The sequence below is a fragment of the Mastigoproctus giganteus genome, chromosome 3 (genome assembly GCF_048544385.1).
Source record: "Mastigoproctus giganteus isolate SK-2022 chromosome 3, ASM4854438v1, whole genome shotgun sequence".
Taxonomy (NCBI): domain Eukaryota; kingdom Metazoa; phylum Arthropoda; class Arachnida; order Uropygi; family Thelyphonidae; genus Mastigoproctus; species Mastigoproctus giganteus.
The window spans coordinates 159,016,243-159,036,014 of NC_143577.1; the positions used below are offsets into that span (position 1 = coordinate 159,016,243).

The 19,772-nt window shown below is 36.6% G+C and overlaps 1 protein-coding gene across 1 annotated transcript; it reads left to right on the plus strand.

Moving 5' to 3' along the window:
* Positions 1–396: 396 nt before the first annotated feature.
* Positions 397–18,732, plus strand: LOC150088356 (uncharacterized). The gene is made up of 2 exons (XM_090370134.1): positions 397–917; positions 18,603–18,732. Exons 1-2 carry the CDS (start codon positions 397–399, stop codon positions 18,730–18,732), a joined length of 651 nt encoding a protein of 216 aa, XP_090226260.1.
* Positions 18,733–19,772: the final 1,040 nt, after the last annotated feature.

The window sequence follows — 19,772 nt, forward strand, 5'->3', positions numbered from 1 at the left end:
GGCAGCATGTTAGAGAACGTGATCCACAAAACGCCTATGCGAAGATCAGAGCACTCAAATTGACAGGGAAGTAAATAACACTATTGCCAGTTCCAGGGTGTTGTATGATGAAAAGAAATTAACTTGGCAATCATCTCTGGTGACATTTCCAGTGATAATGACCAAGGAAATGCTGAGGAAGTCATCTTTTGTATTTTTGACTAGATTTAGCTAACAAAAATGTGTAATGATTATTTAATTTTTTTTTTTTTATTCTCAATAGTACACATATGTCAGTGTGTTAATTGTGATATGTACTGATTTATCTATGTTAAGGAAAAATGAGATCACTATATTCAGGCTTTAGTTAATTTCAACTGGATTTTAATGTCAAATTTTCCTCCTCTGTAGGCTAAAATGAATTGGTTCCCAGTATTTCTTGCTTCAGTCACCATTGTTGCAGCACTTCCAAATCCAGAAGGAGAGGCAGCCACATTAACTGCTGCCAAAAATTCTGCAACTGATGGTGCATCTTCTCGAACTGCCCGCTTTGATGAGCGAAAATTCAAGCAGGACATTGACAAAAAACAACTCAGCCAGTTTCTCACATCTAAGAATGTTCTTCATACAATGGTAAAATTAATTTTTGGAAGTGATGAAGAGAGTGCTGCTACCTCTAGGCAAATACTTAATATTCTGGTTAGTGTCTTAGATATGCTGAAAACTTCACTTGGACAACGGGCACGGTCTTCAACTTCCAGAGGAGCAAGAGCAGTTTTGGATGATGCAGCCATTGCAAGTACATCAATGTTAAAAGGATATGTAAAATCTGTTCTTGCAAAAGATCCACAGTGCATACAGAAGTATCTCTGTGAAGCTAGCAAAGATGCTGTCAGTGATGGTCGTGAAGTAGGTTATCTCATTGCTCAGTTTGCAGGGTAAGAATGCATTTATAAAAAATATTTTGCTTTTTGAAAATTTTTGTTTGCTGGATTGCTGGTCTGCTATTTTTTTTATCTTTGATCTCATAAAATATTCTGTGGGAGCTTTCTCCATGTTATAATTTTTATGAAGTCCCAATCAGATGTATACTAATACATAGAAAAGACTACGTTTATTGTAACCAGGGCTTTGGTTTATGTTATTGCTTTCTTGCCTTACTGCTGTTTATGCATGTGCAGTGGAAGTCATTACTTACCATCCTGATTTATTCTTTAACTCTGGCAAGGCTGCCATAGCCGAGAGTGGTCAGTTGCAAAGGTGCATAACTTCATGTGGTTTGAGTGACCATGGTTTCCTGCAGTCCCATATACTGCTCCAGTAACTGCTGTTTGCTTTGTGCAGTTCATATGGTTGTCAGCATCATTACTCCATGAAAGGAGGTATTGTACTCCTACCAATCTGACTGTTCTACAGTGGAACATTAGTCTTTTTCTAATTCTTCATTTTAATGTGAAGAAATAGTGAGCAGTCAAATTTTTGTATTGCTTTTACGTACACCTTTTTACTACATATTTCCATTCTGTATCAATAAACAATGCTGAACAGCTACATTCTTGGTCATCAGATTTTGTTATAAATTGGGTATTATTATCACTTTAGCTGAGTCTCAAAATGATCACAATAATGACATTCACTGTGCTTCATTTTAACAGTTGATAATAGGTAAAAGAAATAAAATGTTTGGGTTGTAACCAGAACAGGCAGTAATATTTTAAAAGTTGCATAATTATCACTGAAAATGTAATAATAAGCTATGAAAAACTATATTTGATAAATAAGCCATAATATTTATTATTATTCAAATAATTTAAACTTAAATTGCATTGTCATTCACTAAAATTAAAGAAACTGTGCACAATTCTCTTTGTTCCTCTGTCAGTCAACACATCTGATAATAACAGTGCTATTTGTCTACTTTTTTCTCAGAATTTTGTATCCAAAAGTGTGGATATATGCTAACTGAATAACTTCCATTACAGAAACCTGGAAATCAAGGAATGTGTGTGTGTTGTGTGTGTGTGTTTATAGAGTTTTGCAGACTTGAGCATCCTCATTTATGCATTTAATGATTCCATTACACTCCATTTCTTTTTTTAAGTATCAAAGGAAAGCACAATACATGACACATTTATTTTTGTTTTCATCACCGGATTTCCTAATTGTAATTTTTTTAATATCTAACTGTCACTTAAATATTTCATTTCTATAAGAAATGCTTTTTGATGTGAAAACATCTTGGCAGCACCTACTACATTTTCATACTGAAACAAAACCAACTGGTAATGAATTTTTCTTACGGAAATGATACAAATGATGTCACTCATCATTTGAGAATAAAATGTTACATCGCTCATACTAATAGACCGAAATGACATCACTTCCCAAATGATGCCAACACAGTCACTAATGTTGATTGGTAGAGTAAGTAGCGGGTAGTAATATTATGCAAGAATAAAAGCTTTCCCAGCTTAGTTAACTGGCACAGTCCGAAGTCTAGACGGCCTGACCCGATCCAAGATCGAATTTGTTTGTCAAATTCATTACCCATACACAACCCCACCTGAACCGATTTTTATCCCAGCCTGACTGAAACTTTATATAAATAAAAAAGCATTAGTTTCTGAAGTTTCATAATAATAAAAAAATACACTTTCAGATTCAAAATTCAATATTAATAATTATATAACAATAATAGTTATCCAAAATAATTATTAATAGTAATTATAAAAAAAGACAATGTAATAAATTTCCAATTTATCATATTATAATTCCAGAACAAATATCGATATCCAGCCACCTTCTCTTCATATGCTTTTTATTGCAAATTGTTGTGCAGAAATAAAAGAGTCAACACTGTCACTACTTTTGATGCTCTTGCACTGCTAATCCAGCTGCACTAAAATATCTTTCGGAACTTGCACTGCTGGTGGGTTATTTCCACGAAAGAGTACAAATTTCGATAAATTTTGGAGATGTTGGCAATAATACACATTTTTTCTAGAAAAACTAAAAATTTAAATACATAAAAAAATATTTAAAAAAAATATATGTAAAAAATAGCCCAAAATGTTTGAAATAACAATTCATCTTCGATTATTTGTACCCGGCCAGGGTCTGTGCAGAGATCTAGTATATAGTATACGGTTAGTAGTTATACTGTACTTAATAACTACTAATATACTATATAATATGGTTAGTATAACTACTAACATATACTATATAGTAGTATATGATTAGTAGTTAGAGTATATAGTAGTATATAGTTAACTATGAATAGGGGTATATAGTATATGGTTAGTAGTTATACTCCTAAAATTAGTAATGTATATATAGTGTATAGTTTTTATTACTGACATTAACTATTAACATTAAGTTTATAGTTGACTAGGAGTATAATCCTAGTGGTAGTAACTACTAACATTAACTGGTTAATAGTTAACATTAACTAACAGTGAATAGGAGGAGTATACGCTGGATCGTTAACAGTAGTAATAACAGTTAATATTTGAACTATTGTCACTACTGCCCAACGCTGAAAGAGTTGTTACTACTAACAACTCTTTCAGCGTTGGAGTCTAAAGTTGGGGTAAGAAGCCAAAGAACTTCATTGCTGCTGTGGCATTGTCATCCATAAATTGGCCATCACCTTTAGGATAAAGAGTAGGGTTATCGACGTTCTACCTTCCACTGGTAAGTAGTGGGCACACTCCCGCTGCTTACTGGTGGAAGGTTGAACATCAATTACTGGTTATTGATGTTCAACGTTAGTAAGTAGAGGGCATGAGCCTGCTACTTACTCTACCAACTTACTCATGTCTGCTACTTAACTCTACCAACTTATAACATGCCTGCTACTTAACTCTACCAACTTATAACATGCCTGCTACTTACTCTACCAAATCAACATTAGTGACTGCATTAGCATCATTCAGGAAGTGAAGTAATTTGCATCATTTCCATCAAGAAATTTTCACATAAAATATCTTTTGTGCATACAGGGTACACGTGCCTTCTTTTATGTGCAATTGAACACAACTGAACACATTTTGTGGGGAAGTGGAGGCCAAAATTTTTTCAGAGAGCTAAATGATATTACTGAGAGTAAAGTGTAGGAGAAATAGTTGAAACATAAGAAAGACACCGGAGGTGGATGAGATATATCCAGATATTTTAAAGGAGGTAGTAAAGGAAGTAAGCAAACCCTTAGTCATAATTATAGGAGCATCCTTGGATTCAGGGGAGGTTCTCCACAGACTGGAAATGTGCAAATGTATCCCCAATTCACAAATGGGTATCGAATGGTGACACAAGTAATTACAAACCTGTTAGTTTGATTTCTGTTCCAGGGAAAATAATGGGGTCACTGGTTAAAGAAGCATTGTAGGATCATCTAGACAAGACTGAAATTATAGTTCAGATACAGCATGGGTTTGTTAAGGGAAAGTCTTGTCTGATCAATTTGATTGGGTAATAGGATGTGGTCACAAAGGGATTTACTTAAAGATTTCACTACCATCAGGGATAAAGAGAAGAGCTTTTGCTTTCGTAAAAGTGACTAGTGGCCTCAAACAGTTTTTAAATTCTGTACAGTGGGATCAACTGATGTGTTACCAACAGTAAATTCTAAATGGGAAGCATTCAAGGAATTAATCTAGAAAGCTACTAGGCTTTTCATACCAGCAAAGAAATACTGTTCAAGATTTAGGCCTGACTCGTGGCAGAGAAGAAATATGCGTGGGGTGCATATAAATTATCAGGCGATACAGCAATAATCAAGTCACAAAGGAGGTTAGGCAAGCGAAGGCAGTTTATGAAAAATTTTTGGCAAAAGATACAAAGAAAAACAGCAAAGACTTCTTCAATTATGTAAACTCTAGAATGAAGGGGATGAATCAGATTGGCCCATTTGATATTGATAATTTGACTGTTGATGATCCTGCTCGGGTAACTGAAAACTGAATGAGTATTTTGTATCTACATTCACACATGAGGAATTCTGTAGGGCCAGAAGCTTATCAAACTCTAACAGGGAGCTAAATGATTTTGTAATAACTAAGAGCAAAGTGGAAGAGAAATTGTTCAAGTTAAACATAAGAAAGGCACCCGGGGTGGATGGGATCTATCCAATTATATTACAGGACGCATCAAAGGAAGTGAGCAATCCCTTAGCCATAATTATGAGAGCATCCTTGGATTCAGGGAAGGTCTCCGTGGACTGGAGATGTGCAAAGGTATCCCCAATTCACAAAGGGGGAATCAAAGGTGATATGAGTAATTACAGACCTGTTAGTTTAAGTTCTGTTCCTGGAAAAATAATGGAGTCACTGGTTAAAGAAGCACTGCAGAATCATCTAGACAAGACTGCAGTTATATTTCAGACACAGCATGTGTTTGTCAAGGGGAGGTCTTGTCTGACCAATATGATAGGATACCACGATATGGTCACAAAGGAACTGAATGCAAAAAATAATTTTGATATCATATATTTGGATTTCAGGAAAGCTTCTGATACTGTTGCACATAGAAGACTGTTGTACAAATTGGAGCAGTATGGCATTAAGGGCAAGTGGTAATCAATGGACACTGCTCTTCATGGACTAATGTTATTAGTGGAGTCTCCCAGGGTTCGGTGTTGGGCCCATTGTTGTTTTCTGTATTTATCAATGATATTGAAGAAGGTATATCAGGTCCACATTTGTCCAAACTGTCTGATACGAAGTTGGCAGGGTTGTTAATGACAGTAATAACATTACGCTACTGTAGCAGGATTTAGAAAAGTTGGGCAGATGGACTAAGACGTGGCAACTGAAGTTGAACGTTGACAGATACAAATTACTCTATATGGGTAGTAGAAACCCCCAGAGTAGTGGAGAATGAAAACAACCAGGGGGTAATTGTGCTGTCAGATATGAAGTTTTTACAGCACTGCAGACAGGCTGCCAGAGCAGCTCATGAGGTCTTGTCAGTAATATACAGAAATTTTGCTAGCAGCAATAAGGAGGTGATTATCCCTTGTATAAGGCAATGGTCAGGCCACACCTTCAGTACTGCCTACAGTTCTAGATACCTCATCACTTTTGGAAGGATATAGAGCTGCTGGATAGTACAGAGGAGACTGGAACAAAGGGTTGTTCTTACCAAGAAAGGCATAAGTTCTGCAAATTGCAGTGTCTGGAGACTGGGCACATGTGAGGTGATCTAATTGAGGTGTACAATTCCTTGAATGGTTTGAGCTAGTTCAATGTTGATGGGAGTCTTCATCTTGCTCAGATTACACACCTGAGGGGACATAAATTCAATTTGAGGAAAGACAATTGTATAATGATGTGCGGAAATTTGCCTTTAGCCAGCAGACGGTTGATTGCTGGAACAAACTTGCATCGATTATTTTAGTAGTAGCATGTAATGCAAGAAAGCAAATGTATGAGCTTATGCAGCATCAGCCAAAAAAAAAAAAAAAATTTACAAAACAATCCCCTCTAAATATTTGTCCAGTTCCTCCTTAAATTTATTTAACCTATCAACTTCCACAACGACAGATGGAAGTTTGTTCCAGCAATTAACCGCCCGCTGGCTAAAGGCAAATTTCCGCACATCTATTCTACATCTGTCCTTCCTCAATTTCAATTTATGCCCCCTTAGGTTCGTAATCCGAACAAGTGGAAGAATCCCATCAGAATTCAGTGTGCTCAACTCATTCAAGGCCTTATACACCTCAATCAGATCACCTCGCAGGTACCTAGTCTCCAGCTGCTGCAATATGCAGAACTCAAGCCTCTCCTGCTAGGAGGATCCCTTCATGCCCCTCACCAATCTTGTTGCCCTTCTCTGTACACGCTCAAGCAAATCTACATGCTTCCTAAAATAAGGCTTCCAGACCTGTACGCAGTACTCAAGGCATGGCCTGACCATACCTTATACAGAGGGACAATCACCTCCTTTTCCCTGCTAGCAAAATTCCTGTTTATCACTGACAACACCCCATGACCTGCCCTGGCAGCCTGTCTGCATTTCTCAGAAAACTTCATATCTGACTGCACAATTACTCCCAGGTCTTTTTCATTTTCTACCACCTTAAGTGTAGTACCACACAGTTGGTACGTTTCTTTGGGGTTACTTCTACCCATATGCAGTACTTTGCATTTGTCAATGTTAAACTTCAGTTGCCACTTCTCAGCTCATCTGCCCAAATTTTCTAGATCCTGTTGCAGTAACACACTTCCATTACTGTCATTAACAACCCTGCCAACCTTTGTATAATCTGCAAACTTCGATACTAAGCCTGATATACCTTCATCAATATCATTGATAAATATACAAAACAACAGTGGACCCAACACCGAACTCTGTGGGACTCCACTAATAACATTAGTCCACAAAAGGCAGCACCCATTGATTACCACCCTCTGTCTTCTCCCACTCAACCTTCCTTTTATCCATTGTAGCAACTTAACCTTAATACGATTCTGCTCCAATTTGTACAGTAGTCTTCCATGTGCAATAGTGTCAAAAGCTTTCCTGAAATCCAAGTATACGATATCAAAATTATTTTTTGCATCCAGCTCCTTTGTAACCAAATTATAATAACCAATCAAATTTGTCAGACAAGACTTTCCCTTAACAAACCCATGCTGTGTTTGAATTATTGCTGCAGTCTTGTCTAGATGATCCTGCAATGCATCTTTAACCAGTAACTCCATTATTTTATGCAGAACAGAAGTTAAACTAACTGGTCTGTAATTACTCGTGTCACCCTTCGATCCCCCCCCCTTGTGAATTGGGGACACATTTGCACATCTCCAGTCCGTGGGGACCTGCCGAGTCCAAGGATGCTCTCATAATTATGGCTAAGGGTTTGCTTACTTCCTTTGCCGCCTCCTTTAATATAACTGGACAGATCCCATCCACTCCAGGTGCCTTTCTTATGTTTAACTTCAACAATTTCTCCTCCACTTTGTTCTGTTATTACAAAATCATTAAGCACTCCGTTACAATTTGATGGCCTTGTGGCATTTTGAAACCTTAATAATTCGTGATGTGTGAATGCAGATGCAAAATACTCATTCAGTTTGTTTGCTATCTGAGCAGGATCATCAACAGTCGAACCATCGATATCAGGTGGACCAATCAGATTCATCCTCTTCCTTTTGGAGTTTATATAAGTAAAGAAATCCTTGCTGTTTTTCTTAGCATCCTTTGCCAAAGATTTCTCGTAATCTGCCTTCACCTGCCTAACCTCCTTTGTGACTTGATTACAGACTAGTTTATATCATAGGCTTCTGTGTCGCCTGATAATTTATATGCATCCCATGCATTTTTCTTCTCTGTCACGAGTCTCATTAGTTCATTTTACAACCATTTAGGCCTAAACTTTGAACAATATTTCTTAATAACGTTTAGTAGGTTCCACTATTAATTCCTTGAATGCTTTCCACTTAGAATTTGCCGTTGGTAACATCATCAGTTGGTCCCACTCTACAGAATTTAAAAACTGTCTGAGACCACTGTAGTCACCTTTACGGAAGCAAAAACCCATTCCTTTACTCCTGATGGTAATTATATTTTTAAGTAAATCCCACATCAGTACACTGTGATCACTACCACCTAATGGTTCCTTTATCTGCAAATTCTTAATACACAAATGATCACTGCTGATAACCAGATCAAGAGTATTACCCTCTCTGGTTGCCTCTCGAACATTCTGCTGCAGAAAACAATCATCTAATAAATCCACAAGTCTTACTAGTGTGCGAGTGACCAATCCATAAGTTCCAGTCTATGTCTGGGAAGTTAAAATCCCCCATTATAAGACATTCTGATTTACTAGTCCACCCTATTTCTCTGTACAATTGTTTGTTGTACTCATTCGAGTATTAGGCCTATAACACACTCCTACTCTTATTTTTGCTTTCGCAGTGTTTATGTCACATCAAACTGACTCAACAGTGCAATGTATCTGTATCAACTGGATGCACTTCTTTTGATTTTATGTTTTTCTTAATTAACAGAAAACACATCCTCCCTTCCTATCCTTTCTGTACACATTGTACTCCCCAAATTCCAGTTCTGCATTCCTTATATCTGTGTGACACCACGTCTCTGATATCCCAACAATATCTGCCTTTGATATTTTGAGCAATACCTCAAATTCATCAAATTTATTTACCAAACTCCTAGCATTGGTGTACATGCAAGTATACATGCACCTGTTCCTATCCTTAGCTACCCTAACACAACCCATGTGTTTACTTGTACCGCAATGACTCCCAGTAGTCTCTGAAATACCCTGCATCTTGTTTTCCAGGCTGCTGCTCATTCCAATAGAAGCAGTGCAAGAATCACTTTCACCTCTGCCAGTGGCTACTGTTAATCTATTAGTCCTTGTATACCCCCAAGCTAGCAGTTTTCCGACCCACCTAACACTGCCTCGATAGCATCAGCAAATATTCTTGCACCCTTTCTATTTAAGTGTATCCCATCTCTTATGTAGAACAAGTCTCTCCTTCTTGATAGCTTAAATAAATTCAAGAACTGAACAAATGTTTGGAGTGAATGGGTGAGTGAAATGGGGATTTTTTTTTTTGGCTGATGTTTGGCATAAGTTTGCTTTCTTGTATCACATGCCTATACTAATGCTAACAGCTGCACATAAAAAAGGATGGCTAATTAGTATTGGCGAATGCAAGAAACAATGCTTATACAGCATTAGTCAAAAGAAAAAATACTCCCCATATCACCTGTCCATCCAGTCTAACAGTTTGTCCAGTTCTTTGAATTTATTCAGACTAACTATTTCTAAACACTAGACATAAGGTTATTCCAACAATCAACTGCTTGTTTTTGATGACAAATTTATGTACATCTGTCCTGCAACCTTCCTCAATTTGAATTTATGTCTTCTCATGCTTAGTTTGAGCAAGAGGAAGGATTCCATTGGCACTGAGCTTAATCATTCAGAGCCTTAAACACTTTAATCAAATGTCCTCATGTGTCTAGTCTCCAGACTGCAATTTGCAGCACTAAAGACTTCCTTGGTAAGAGCAAATATGGATTAAAGGCATAAAAACTTGACTGTGAATGATTGGAGAGCTATGACATGGTTTGACAAACCCAAATGTTGTCTGTACTTTAATGATGCCAGGCATCTAGTGCACAGGAAAAGAAAAGCATTTCAGTCAGACTGTGTGCAAGTTGTTGTACAAGCTAGTGGTGGGTCAATGATGCTTTTGGGATATTTTAACTATTATGAACTGGGTCCCAACATGAAATACTAACCAGGGTGAATCGGGCTGACTATATAAATATTCTGGATGATCAGGTTGTGCTGTTTGCTCAATTTATGAAAGGAACTCCTGATTACGATACTTCTATATTTAAAGACTGTGTGGTTTACAGGGCCTCTACTGTTTTACAGTGGCAAGAGGAAGATGGGAAATTAGCATAATTACCAATCATGGGAAAAAGGTTTTTGATGTAAAAAATGATTTTTGATTCATTTTAAAAGTGTTTTCTTGTTCAAAGCTGAATTGCTTTACAATAGCTTCTCCAGGAAACTGGAGAAGCTATTGTAAAATTAATGCATATTGTTGATGGTGCATCTCTGTCTTGTTTGTGGACTTGAAGGGCCCTTTTGACACATTATGGTGGAGCAGCATATTAAGGATAAGAACTGTTAACTGTCCACAAAATTTGTGTGAAGTGTTCAAAAGTCATATTAGTTGTAAAAAGATGTGTGTACGTACAAAATAAATTGAGAAAGTTTTTTTGGTTGTACTCAGAGATCATTCTTGGACCCATGGCTTGGTCCATTGTATTTGATGAAATTTTGAGTGAAGAAAACTGGAAGGGACAGAAGTTATAGCCTATGCTGCTGATGTAGTTTTTTTAATATAAGATAATTCCAGAACTGAAAATAATCAGGAGTTTGTATTGTCTGGATGTACTGATTTGGTCAAAATTACACAGGTAGCAGCTTTCCATATGTTTGGAAAGCTGCCACCATAAGAGTTATTATTATTATTATTATTAGCCATATGGTACAAGGAAGCCTGAGGCTTATGCTGCACCAGCCAAAAAAAAAAAAAAAAAAATCCCGAGTTACCCCCTGTGTGTGTGTGTGCGAGAGAGAGAGAGAGAGAGAGAGAAGTAGAAGGCATCACCAAGAAAGAGAAGAATGATGATATCCAGCTCAGGACCCTGGGTTTGCCAAGCCCATACTCACCAGATGTGAGCCCCTGGGAGTTTCAATATGTTTGTCTCTAATGAGTTTAAATGGAGAGCTGCTTTAATAAAAGAGCAAGCTAAATAGAGAACTGCCTCCTCTTTGGCAGGGATGCTACTCTGTTAACCAGATGAGGCAAAATCCTCACTGGTTCCACAGAGGTTAAGTAGTCATGCTGTCCCTGTATACCAGTGGTTCTCAAAGGGTGTGCCATGATTTAGATGTGTTATTGTAGTTGGCTAAAACAGGTATCATTAACTGCTAAATGGCCATGTTTAGTATTCAAATGTTTTTTTCAGTTTACTGGGAAACCATACACTCATTCCTAAGTTTTTTTCCCACAAATTACATGTTTGGGAATAGGCCAGTTTTCATGTCCACTGTATGTAAATTCAAAGTTCAAATAACTAACTTTGTACTCATGGACTGTAGCAAGGGCTTGTACACCCTGTATGGATTGTATGAAACTTATACTTACAAACGGTTTGTTCTCACTTTTATTGTTGCTTTCTGTCACTGACTCATCATTCATCTTTTTCCATTTAATCAAAAACTTATCCATATTAAATTTAACAACTTTTAATTAATTTTAAATTTTATTGAAAGAAAAAAGTAAAAAACTCTCCAAATCATGTATGCGCTTGCAAAGAACTCAATAAAAATGCTACTCTCATTGAAAGGAAACTGCACATGTGTGATTCTCCTTATTCCCCATAGTGTTGCCAATTTAAATGTTCAGTGTACTGCAATTCTTCACGGCAAAGAATATTGTACTGTGCGCAAAAAACAAAACGTCTGAGAGCCACTGCTATATACTAACAGTGTTATTGAATAAAGCTGTTCTATTCTGAATTTAAATTTCAAAATGTTAGATTTAAATGAATATGTACTCATATTCGCCATACTCACATTCTGCATCCCCCCATGGTGGTTGCAGAATATGAATCCCCCTTTTTATTAGATAAATGCAAATAAAGACTACTAATTTGAAATAACATATATATAAAAAAAAATTTTTTTTTAAGTAATAAGAAATATCTACTTAAACAGCTTTCAAAAATGGGTTCCACTCAGTTGCTATCATGTGCACTTTTTTTTTATAATCAAGAATGCATGGAACCACGTTTCTGATATCCCTATAATGCCTATATGTGATTATCTAACAAATACATAAAATTCATCAGATTTATTTACTATACTTCTAGCATTAATGTACAAACAAGTATAGGTGCACCTGTTTTTAGTAACCCTAGCACAGCCCACATGTTTGCTTGCCATGTGGACCTCAGCAGGCCCTGTAATCTCCATCTTGCTTTTTAGGTGCTGCATGATATTGACTGGAACTTGTGGTTGGTCACTCGCACACTAGCAAGACTTTTGTGGATTTATTGGATGCCTGTTTTCTACAGCAACATGTTCGAGAGGCAACCAGAGGGAGTAATACTCTTGATCTGATTATCAGTAGTGATTCTTCATGCATTAAGAATCTGCAGATAAAGGAACCACTGGGCGACAGTGATCACAATGTATGTGATCACAATAAAGGGAGGCGGGAATTATTTAAAGATGTAACTACCATCAAGGCTAAAGGGAAGGGCTTTTCCTTTCGTAAAGGTGACTACAGAGGTCTCAGACAGTTTTTAAATTCTGTACAGTGGGATCAACTGATGATGTTACGAAGGCTTTTCATTCGAACTAAGAAATACTGTTCAAGGTTTAGGCCTAAATGGATGTCAGATGAATTAATGAGGCTAGTTTTTTTTTTTTTTTTTTTGATTTGGTAGTTGTTGGCGCATCGGCTTCTGTGGCCATATTGCACCTCCCAAGGTTTTTGCAGTACTTTTGATCCAAGCCCGAGGCGGGAATCGAACCCGCAACCTTTGGGTTGCCGGGCAGGTACTTTACCCACTCGGCTAGCCCGGTCGGCCAATGAGGCTAGTGGCAGAGAAGAAGAATGTATGGGATGCATATAAAGTATCAGGTATAAACTAGTCTGTAATCAAGTCACAAAGGAGGTTAGGCAAGCGAAGGCAGATTAGGAAAAATCTTTGACAAAGGATGCAAAGGAAAACAGCAAGGAGTTCTTTACTTATGTAAACTCTAGAAGGAAAGGGATGAATCAGATTGGACCACTTAACATAGATGGGTTGACTATTGATGATCATGCTCAGGTAGCTGATAAACTGAATGAGTATTTTGCATCTACATTCACACATGAGGAGTTATGCAATGAGGGGAGTGCCAGAAGTTTATCAAATGCTAAGAGGGAGCTAAGTGATTTTGTAATAACTGAGAGCAAAGTGGAAGAGAAATTGTTGAAGTTAAACATAAGGAAGGCACCTGGAATGGATGGGATCTATCCAGTTATATTAATGGAGGCAGCAAAGGAAGTAAGCAAACCCTTAGCCACAATTATGAGAGCTTCCTTGGACTCAGGGGAGGTCCCCATGGACTGGAAGTGTGTAAATGTATCACCAATTCACAAAGGAGGTTCAAAAGGTGACACAAATAACTACAGACCTGTTAGTTTAACTTGTGTTCCAGGGAAAATAATGGAATCACTGGTTAAAGAAGCATTGCAGGATCATCTAGACAAGACTGCAGCAATAGTTAAGACACAGCATGGGTTTGTCAAAGGGAGGTCTTGTCTGACCAATTTGATTGCTTACTATGATGTGGTCACAAAGGAACTGAATGCCAAAAATAATTTTGATATCATATACTTGGATTTCAGGAAAGCTTTTGATACTGTTGCACATGGAAGACTGCTGTACAAATTGGAGAGGTATGGCATCAAGGGTAAGCTGCTACAATGGATAAAGGGATGGTTGAGTGGGAGACAACAGAGAGTGGTAATCAATGGACACTGCTCTTTGTGGACAAATGTTATTAGTGGAGTTCCCCAGGGTTTGGTGTTGAGCCCATTGTTGTTTTGTATATTTATCAATGATATTGATGAAGGTATGGATCAGGTTTAATGTCCAAGTTTGCAGATGATACAAAGGTTGGCAGGATTGTTAATGACAGTATGCTACTCCAACTGGATCTAGATAAGTTGGGAAAATGGGCTGAGAAGTGGCAACTAGAATTTAACATTGACAAATGCAAAGTACTGCATATGGGTAGCAATAACCGAAGAGAAACATACCAACTGGGTTGTACTACACTCAGGGAAGTGGAAAGTGAAAAAGACCTGGGGGTAACTGTGCAGCCAAATATGAAGTTTGCTGAGCAGTGCAGACGGGCTGGTTATGGAGTCTTGTCAATGATATATAGGAATTTTGCTATCAGGTACAGGGAGGTGATAATCCCGTTATACAAGGCAATGGTCAGTCCACACCTAGAGTACTGTGTGCAGGTCTGGAGACCTCATTTTAGGAAGGATGTAGAGTTGCTAGAACAAGTACAAAGAAGGGCAACTAGATTAGTGGGGGAACAAAGGGGTGCTCTTACCAAGAGCACCCCTAAGTTCTGCAAATTGTAGCGCCTGGAGAGTAGGCACCCGTGAGGTGATCTGATTGAGATGTATAAGGCCTTAAATGGTTTGAGCAAGCTGAATGCTGATAGGATTCTTCCTCTTACTCAGATTAAGAACCTGAGGGGGGCACAGTTTCAAATTGAGGAAAGACAGTTATAGAATTGATGTGTGGAAATTTGCATTTAGCCAGCGGGTAGTTGATTGGTGGAACAGACTTCCATCTTTTGTTGTGGCAGTTGATAGCCTAAATAAATTTAAGGCTGAGCTGGACAGGCATTTGGAACGAATGAAGGGAAAAAATGGGAGGGTTTTTTTTTTTTTTTTTTGGCTGATTCTGCATAAGCTTGCTTTCTTGCATCGTATGCCTCTACTAATGCTAATGCCCCAATCAGACATGCAGCACAAGAATCAGTTTCACCTTTGCTTGCAGCTGCTATTAAACTATTAATTTATGTTTCCCACCTGACAAACAGAAGTCTGTCGGGTGGGAAACAAACTGCCTCAACAGCATCAGCCAACACAACTGCCTCAACCGCATCATCAGCAAATATTCTTGCACCCCTTCATTTTAAGTGTATTTCATCCCTGTAAAAACAGTCTTTCCTGTTAATAAGCAGAGACTAAGATGAGAAAAATTCTATCCCCATAAGCCTTGAACAGACTCTCCAGAGATGAAGTGATCGACAAGGCTGTAATCATTCCCTTCTATTGTTTGGGAAAAATTACACTTTCAAATTTAATCCTAGGTCATGGCTTTTTTTCAATATTGTCCTATACCTGTTAAGTAAATCTGTAGGTTTCCTATTTATTTTTAATACCAGTGTATCATCTTTTGTGCCCTTAACAGACAAAAACTGTTCTGCAATAACATTAAATTTAGCAAATCAGAAAAACCCCTGATCCTATTCCACCTATCCTGTTTTTGCATAATATAGCTCCTATTTCCCTGTAAATAGTCACTTCCTGTGGGACCAGCACTTTTTGCCATTGGGGATTTCATGTTGACTGATGCACAAGTTTAAGCCCAAGCATTGAGTTGGACAGCTGAGTGCCCACTTTAATTCTTTCCAGGGCATAAGCCCTGTTCTTCAAGTTCTCATATTCACCTATCAGAATGCTGAATTTATGCCTAATCTCCCATGCTCTTTGCATCAAAAACACACAAAGAAACGTTTTGGTTGTATCATGTTCTGATACGGACTGCTCCACAAACATGCAGAAAGTAGAACTCATTGTGAATCTGGTTCTACAGTTAACTGCAAACCATCCAGATATCACTTCTCTGTTCTGTATAGATAATTTTGTGCTTTAATTTCCATTAGATCTGAATCTGTGATGCTCTACTCATGTGCAAGATCTTTGAAAGTTTACAGGGACTTTCTTACCAGCAAAGGATTTGGCATTTTTCAGGCCCTAAGTAGGAATGCTTTCTGATGATCCATTTGGTGTAAAAATTCAGTACCTACTATCAGACTGGTGCCCATACAATTTTTATATTATTTAATTACAAGAGACATAATTGCATTTTTTTAATGAATTGATTGATATTAAAATGCATTGCGACCAAATGACCCAATGTTGTTACAAATTGGTCTAACCTATAATTGATAATTTTTTTTCCCTCTAGTAAATATGTAAACAAAAAGCTTATTTTTTATTTGTTATTTATTATTATTTTTTTTTGGTAGTTGTCGGCGCATAGGCTTCTGTGGCCATAATGCACCTCCCAAGGTTTTTGAAGTACTTTGATCCAAGCCCGAGGCGGGAATCGAACCTGCGACCTTCGGGTTGCCAGACTGGCACTTTTATTTGTTAAAATTTTAAAATGTTATAACTAATTTTAATTCAACCAGTTCTTCAAGTACAAAACTCACCTCTTATCTGCTTGATTTAATACAAGAAAAGTGAAAAATTGATATTTTTTTCTGGTAAATACATAAACAACAAGTATATATGTTTTTTTGTTTGTTTTATATAAAAATTTTTAAGATTTTATTAAAAGCCTTAATTCAGCCAATGCTCCATATACAAAACTCACTTCTTACCAGCTTGGTTTAATGCCAGAAAAGTGAGATATTTAAAACAATGGTTCTCCCCCCCCCCTCTCCCATGAGGTGCACCTTTGTATATGGTGGATTGTCAGTCCCCAAAAACCCAATTTAAACACTAAAAGAAAAAGTCAGAAGCATGAATGAAGAGATTAATTTAAATAACATAATGTCAGGAAACTGACTAGTATAATGAAGTGTTGGCTGAAAGAAGTTTAGTGTATTATCACTATACAACTTAAAGCTCACACTGAAAAGCTTTACATATTAATTGCATTTAAGATTTTATTTAAATGACTAATAAAAATAAAAGCATACACTTAGATATGCTTTTTTTTTACTATGTTTTTACAACTGTTTATTAATTCATTCTAATTTATATTTTCTAAATATATTTAAAGTCTGAGTTGGAAACTTTCTTTCATTAATTTTACATTTCCTTCTGATACAATGTTTTTATTTGGCAATGTAAATTTATTTCTAAAATTCTTCCTATAATCCTTTGTCATAAAAAAATGAAGTAGATGTGCTTGACTTTGGGGGAAGGGACTGATGAAGTGTCTTTTTTTTTTTCCTATATGTTCTTCCTTTAAATTTTTCTGCACATGCATAGAACAAATAAACTTTAACAAAAATTTACACTTCAGTAATGCCTGCCATCATCTTTACAGAGAAAACCAGTCTTCTCTCATGAATGGCTGCCAGAAGATGTTTGATGCTAATCTAAGGGCCTCTTCCATTTGGTTGAGTGCAGAGGGCAACTGAAATTCCCATTGAATACTGACTGCTGCCCATTTCAACAGTCAGTATTCACTGGTATAAATGTGCTTAAAGTGGAACAGAACCATGGATGTCTAGACCACCGCAGCAAACAGAATTCCTGAATAAACATGAGTGATGATGTATCTGCAATCGGGAGAGTGGTCCTGCACATGTATGAATTTCTGAAGCAGCAACTCAGTCGGATCTGCAGAATTTAGTTTGGAAGTTATCTACATGTTTAGCCACAAGATGGCAATGTATGTACACCTTGTGGTCAAAGAATGTTCCTAAATCAGTATGCTATTTGACGGTTCAGATAGTGGACTCTTTTATCATTGGGTACACAATGATGGAATTATTCTTTAGCAAAAATGTCAGTTGATGAGATGTGGATGAGTTGATGTAGAGTCCAAATCCAGAAAGGTAAGCTTTAATCTAGGTGCAGTACCACCACTTTGCTTATTGGAAGCTTGGAGTGGTGGAACCCATGCTTAGACTACAAAGCAAAGTTTTGGGCATCCCCCCCTTCCCTCCCCATCTCCTTCAACCATGCACAGTAATAAGTACTACTACTACAGATTTTAATACCTTTCCTTAAAAAAAAAAAAAGTGTGACTAATCCAGATTTTAACTGTTTTCAACTTAACACGCTAAATGCAAACTATTGTATATCTATGAAAGAAATGCATTTAATCATGTGTTTTATGCTTAAGTCCTCACTGTCCCTTATTTGATTGTGCAGTGTTGAAACTGCTCCATATTTGTCACACAGTGCTTATGAAATTTAGAGCCACCGAAGCAGTTATATTATCTGAGGAGATATTGAAAAGCCTTTGAAAGATGGTTTCCAGCATATCATTGACAAACAGCAAAAACAATATCCCATTACCACTACTTATTTTTGGGCATCCCCCCTTTCCTCCCCATCTTCCCTTCCCTTCCCTATAGTAATAAGTACTACTATAGATTTTAATACCTTTCCATCTTTATAAATTGTCATCTATGGAGGGAAAAAGAAATGTTGTTATCTTGCACATTGAAAAAATTAATTACACTTTCCTCTGAACTACAGATTTTAATACCTTTCCTTAATAAATCTTTTTCTTTACAGTTATGCTGCTAGTTATGCTTTGGAAAGTCAAAAGACAACACCTTTTCAAGTGAATTACAATGCTTCCAGAAGAGGACGGAGTGGTGATGATTGTATGAATCTCTATCAGACCTGTAATGAAACTGAATAAGAATTGACTTCGTATGAAACTATCAGTTTATTTGCACTTGATAAAGTGACGTTAGCTGGTCTAACGCACTGCAGTAGAATTTTGTACCCACACAGCTGGAGTCCACAGTTTACACTGAGTTTTTCTGCACATTTGATATATAGGATTGCATATAGGATTGCTAAAGTAAATTAGCTTTCATTATAAAAACATGTGGGCTAGGCCAGAAGGTTTCACTGAAAAACATCCCATCTATTTATTGATCATTTTGTAATTTGCCATCAAAAACAGAAAAATTAATAAATGTTATTTGTACAGCTGTGTGATTAAATGTTAATTAAAACACCAAATAAAAAGAATGCAAGTTAATCCAGTTGTAAGAATAGCAACTAAAATTGCATGAGAAGGAAACTCAAAATGGGAAAAGATTTCCAAATTACTTGACTGACCTCTGTAGTAGATTAGGCAACTGATCCTGTCTTCATATAAAATTGGTGCATTATTATGCAATGATTTTAAATTTTGAATAAGAACACAGAGAAACTGAAATGGTTTGCAAATTACTATGTTTGAAAAGAGAAATATGCACAAAATATTTTACAGGTTTTTATAAATTTGGATTATTATATTTATCCTAATGTTATGTGCTTAATTTCTGAAAGATGCAAATTAAAAAAAAAAAAAAAAAAAAAAAAAAAAAAAAAAGCTTTTTTTTTTTTTTTTTTTTTTTTAAGAACAGTGTATATAGATCCCATTATTTCATTTTTTTTTTTTGACAGCATACAGTGGCATTTAGTGTTTATCAATAGAATATATGAATGCTCATTCTGTTGTAATGCAAAACCAACCCAGTTCTTGTACTAACTAGAATTACTGCACAAGAATCAAATTATGAAAATATCTTTATTTCCTGAAGGAAAAAAATCATTAAATATAGTGCATAACTTTCAATGTAAAAAAATATTTTTAGCTTTTAGAAAAAAAAAAGTGCACATTTTTTTTTTTTTTTTAATACAGTTATCATTGATATACACTTATCCAGCTTTGGATAGAACAAGGTG